At 43.3% G+C, this 4,427-nt stretch overlaps 1 protein-coding gene across 1 annotated transcript; it reads left to right on the forward strand.

The window, feature by feature from the left end:
• Positions 1-308: 308 nt before the first annotated feature.
• Positions 309-2,884, forward strand: LOC140258733 (parvalbumin, thymic CPV3). Its single transcript, XM_072349329.1, has 4 exons — positions 309-369; positions 742-874; positions 1,304-1,413; positions 2,859-2,884. Exons 1-4 carry the CDS (start codon positions 309-311, stop codon positions 2,882-2,884), a joined length of 330 nt encoding a protein of 109 aa, XP_072205430.1.
• Positions 2,885-4,427: the final 1,543 nt, after the last annotated feature.

Below are 4,427 nucleotides of genomic sequence, written 5' to 3' on the forward strand. Positions count from 1 at the left end.
AACAGGATGTATAAACAGCATGCAAGTGGCAGATAAAAAATAGGTTAAAAGATTGTCAACTCACAACATTATTTCTGTAATTCACCTCATTAAAAAGCATGATTCCAGCTATGCTATTTTTAAAGAAGCACTGTACTAAATCTTCTAATCTGCTGAGTAATAGCAGCAATTTCAGCCTGATCGATTGGACTCATCTGCCCTTGGAAGTCTCGTTAGCCATACAGTGCTTAAACCACAGGAAAAAATGGTTCTAATGTGTATCTGTATTCCATAAACGTGACTGCAATACACTTTTTAACAGGTTTAAAATGAGCCTCACAGACATCCTAAACCCTTCTGATATTGCTGCTGCTCTGCGGGACTGCCAAGGTGAGAAAACAATTAACTGGCTAAAAGTGTACTATTTTGTGCAACACATTGCAAGCCTAATTCAGCCCCAAATGAATACTGGGCAAGCGCACATGTAATCAGACTTCTGTAATGTCTTCTGTAGCTGTCACAGTATGTATTTGTTAGGAGATTTTTACTTTGGGGGTGGTTTGAGTTTGTATCCATTTCCCACACGGCTTCCCTTGGTGTGTGGCAGGGTGCTGTGCAGCACGGTAACATCCATTTCTTGTCAGCCTTTACATACTGTTCATGTTTGGAACAATTAAACTGTAACAAAGCAGCATCCCCAGACCATCTAGGGACAGTGAACACAGAGGTCTGGGGTTAATATATTTATCAATTTATTTTCAGCTCCAGATTCCTTTAGTCCCAAAAAATTCTTTCAGATCAGTGGGATGTCAAAAAAGAGTAGTAGCCAGCTCAAGGAGATCTTCCGGATTCTCGACAATGATCAAAGTGGCTTTATTGAGGAAGATGAGCTCAAGTAAGGATTTTCTGTTACCTTGACTAGTAAGAGACTATCCAAAAATCAGCACTTCTTTCTTTCTAAAACTTTTCCATTAAAGGGATGCCTCAGGTTATGCTAAACATTGGTAAAACCCTCGGTAGATTGTCAGTGGTGTATTTGAGTAGAGAAACCCCATATCTAAAGAGCAAAGCAGGAGATGCCCACCCTTTGTGTTACTTAACCTCCTGAGGCTGGACTTTGATAGTGGCAGAATCCAGTGCAGCAGGTCTGGACTTACAGAGCAGAACTGCACATGAGGAAGATGTAGCTCATCAAACAAAGTAGTGTTTGGAGGACTTGGCTACCATGACAAATGTTTGTTTACAGATAGTTACCGCTTTTTATCATACAGCCAGCAAAAACAGGATTCCGTGATGACCGTAACAAAGGGTGCTTTCCTCCCAGGTATTTCCTTCAGAGGTTTGAGTGTGGAGCCAGAGTGCTAACTGCCTCCGAAACCAAGACTTTCCTGGCAGCTGCAGACCACGACGGGGATGGCAAAATTGGGGCTGAAGGTATTAACTTCTATATGATCAGAAGAAGGTTCTAAGTGATGTGAGATTCCCTTTTATGTCGGTGGTTCGCTAAGATTCCTTGCATGACTCTGCTTAAAGCTCTCCAGTACTGAGCAGTGTCAGGAGCAGTCCCTGATGGTACAGGTTCATCTCTGCAGCAGGTAAAAAAAAAAAAAAAAACACAACCCAAAAGCAACACCTGGCTGCCCTAAGGAACCTTCTCATTGCCGCTCACCATACATTTCCAGCTGCTTCATAAAGAGAAACAGATCTCTGTATCCCACCTACTCTGATGTGGAGCAGCAGGAGTATCACACGTAGCAACACACACCACACACCAGGGCAAAGAAGCACCTGCATCGCCATGTGCTCACCTCCAGCAGTGCCCCCAGCATTAGTGCTGCTCTCTGCAGCGAGCCACTGGCAGCACACACAAGCTCACTGCATGGCATTCACCTTCAGTCTTATGTAAGGAGAAGAGAATAACTGAGTGTCACTACAGGGCAGCACAGAGGCTCTGTGCATGCTGATGGAGATCAGCTCACTGCACCCGCTCCAAGGAAATGCTGGTGCGGATGAATGGCTGCTCAGGGCACAGAAACCTCCCCATCTCCTAATTCCATACGTCCCATTGTGGACAGGAAGAAACGCTCACCAAACAGGCTGGGAGCCCAGGGCAGCAGCCCCATGTGGGAAGCAAGCTTGCCCCACTGTGAGCAGCCTTAGGGCAGAACAGAGGGAAGGACAGAGTCCCCATTGCCCACACCAGGAGCTGGGAACTGCTGCTTCCTTCTTGGGAAGGAATTGAATACAGCTCCTTAGGAAACATGCCAGAATAAACACACATGATTTATGAAGCAATCTGTATCTTAACAGAGACTTTCTGGGACAGGATTGATCAAACACTCTCAGTGCACAGAAGCCAACGATGGAAAGACCTTCCAAATAGCGGCACCTGACTCAGAAACACACTTAAGTACCACCCTGCAGGGAGCTCCACAGAGAGTCTGGCACTAGCTTGCCATCCCAATCAGCACCTCTCAGCTGCTGAAGCACTATAAACAGTAATAAGACACGGGGACTTTTAGAACTTCTGATTAAGTCTTCACTTCTGACTCAAATTCTACGTCAGCCATTGCTTTATTTTTGCCCCAAATCATTATTGAGCAGAGGGCAAAAAACACCCTTTATTCCCTATAAATAACCCACCATTATTCACTATACCTGTCAACAAACCACAGTCTTTTAATCTGCTGTTTGGTTACATTTTTCTGCCTAAACAGGAAACTGAAGCAGTGTTTCTTAGTATACGATTCTTCCCTTCTGATCACAAATCAAGACATTGTTTTCCATTCATTCCCATTCAACATCTCTTGATTAGCCATTCATCTTTTATTTTATCCTAATATTTCTATTGTAAATATTCTCTTTTTGTTCCCCCACAGAATTCCAGGAAATGGTGCAGTCTTAAAGGTTCAGAATGACCAAATAAGACAGAATTGGGATGAATCTCCAAGAGAAACTGCAAACCCTGAAGCTCCGCACTCCCTTCTGTGTTTCTCTCAATCGTGGCTGTTATTTACTCACTGCATTAGAAACATAATGAAACACTGATTTTTTTTCATCGTGTGGACCATTCACTCTGTTCTAAATTCTGCTTTCCCAGAAATTTCCCTTAAAAATGCTCAATAAAAATTCATCACATTCTGTGCTCGTGGCTGTTTTTCTGATCACTAAACTGAAATGTGTGAATTCTTAAATGAAAAGTGATAATCTCTCAAAGACTTTGATCTTATCAGAGCCTCGTATATGGCTGTGATTGACGCCAGTGGGCATTCTGTCAACAATGAGCTCTCTGGATTAAGCTGGAGAGCTTCAGTGTTGCTGCAGTTTCAATGCATTTCTCCCTTTCATGCAAATGACCTCACTCAGAATAAACCACATTGTTTTCTTCTCAAGAATCTCTATCAATACTAGTAATTGTGCAGGAAAAAAACCCTACTAAAACCAGGACTTGTTTATTGAATAACCAGCTACTGCTAAGAAAGCCTACAGAACCTAGATGTGCTTGCAAGAAGGGCTATGTGCCTTTCAGAGCTCCAAAGTCGCAGAGTTCCCACAGCTAACCTCAGCAAACACTCCAGGCCCTCTTCTTCCACCCAGCTCGTATTTTACGTGCATAACATAACAGTAGTTGAGAAATTCATCTTGACTCAACTGTGTTCATTGTTGAAGCAAAAGCTGATTCATCCTTGTTCACTCACCACTAATGCCTTCTCCACTGCCACTCTTGGCTCTTCTGGGGGCAAAGTATTGTAGAACTGGCCAAGAATCTGCAGCTGCTCTGAATACGTCCAAACTGCTCTACCATTCCGGACACCTGATGGTTGCAAACAGAATTTCTGCCTCATTTCAGAACATTTTAATTCAGCTTAAGGCAGTTCTTTGTACACTGGGATACCCAGGACACATGAAAATTTAATACCGTTATGACATTTTTCCTATTATTGGGCAAAAATAACACTGATGTAAACTGATAAAAATGAACACTGAATTTAATAATATTTCTCAAGAGTAAGAAACACGCTCAGTCAGCACAACTCACTGGAGTATCAAAGCCTTAAAAACACCCCACATTTGCACAGGGTAAGGATCTGGCCCACGGAGGCTCTCCCAGCACAGGATGGATGTCACGGGATATTCACAAGAAATAAAGTTTGTTCTTGGCAATGAAACCAGCCTGATGACAGAAGAGTCTTGGACTAGCTCACATGTAAGCAACAAACAAACCACTCCCCGTTTCACTGACAATTAAGTGTCCTGACCTTGACTAACCAGATTACACTAAGAAGGCAAATGCATGCAAAATAATTTTTTCCAGCTGCTGTTGCGTTCTGTGCTCACACAACATCTCAGCCCTTGCACTGCAGGCCAAGAAACGCACGGGCAAAGTACAGCTCTGTTATCCTCCTCTGAGATGCAGCAGCTTGCTGTGGCAGGCTGCTGAACAGAAG

Source organism: Excalfactoria chinensis, chromosome 14 (genome assembly GCF_039878825.1).
Source record: "Excalfactoria chinensis isolate bCotChi1 chromosome 14, bCotChi1.hap2, whole genome shotgun sequence".
NCBI classification, from domain to species: Eukaryota; Metazoa; Chordata; class Aves; order Galliformes; family Phasianidae; genus Excalfactoria; species Excalfactoria chinensis.

Bases quoted from the DNA above. Each gene is read 5' to 3' on its own strand.
- LOC140258733 (XM_072349329.1), top strand. From the start codon at position 309: ATGAGCCTCACAGACATCCTAAACCCTTCTGATATTGCTGCTGCTCTG. The intron at 370-741 runs GTGAGAAAACAA...ATTTATTTTCAG, and splicing joins TGCTCTGCGGGACTGCCAAG to CTCCAGATTCCTTTAGTCCC. The intron at 1,414-2,858 runs GTATTAACTTCT...GTTCCCCCACAG, and splicing joins TGGCAAAATTGGGGCTGAAG to AATTCCAGGAAATGGTGCAG.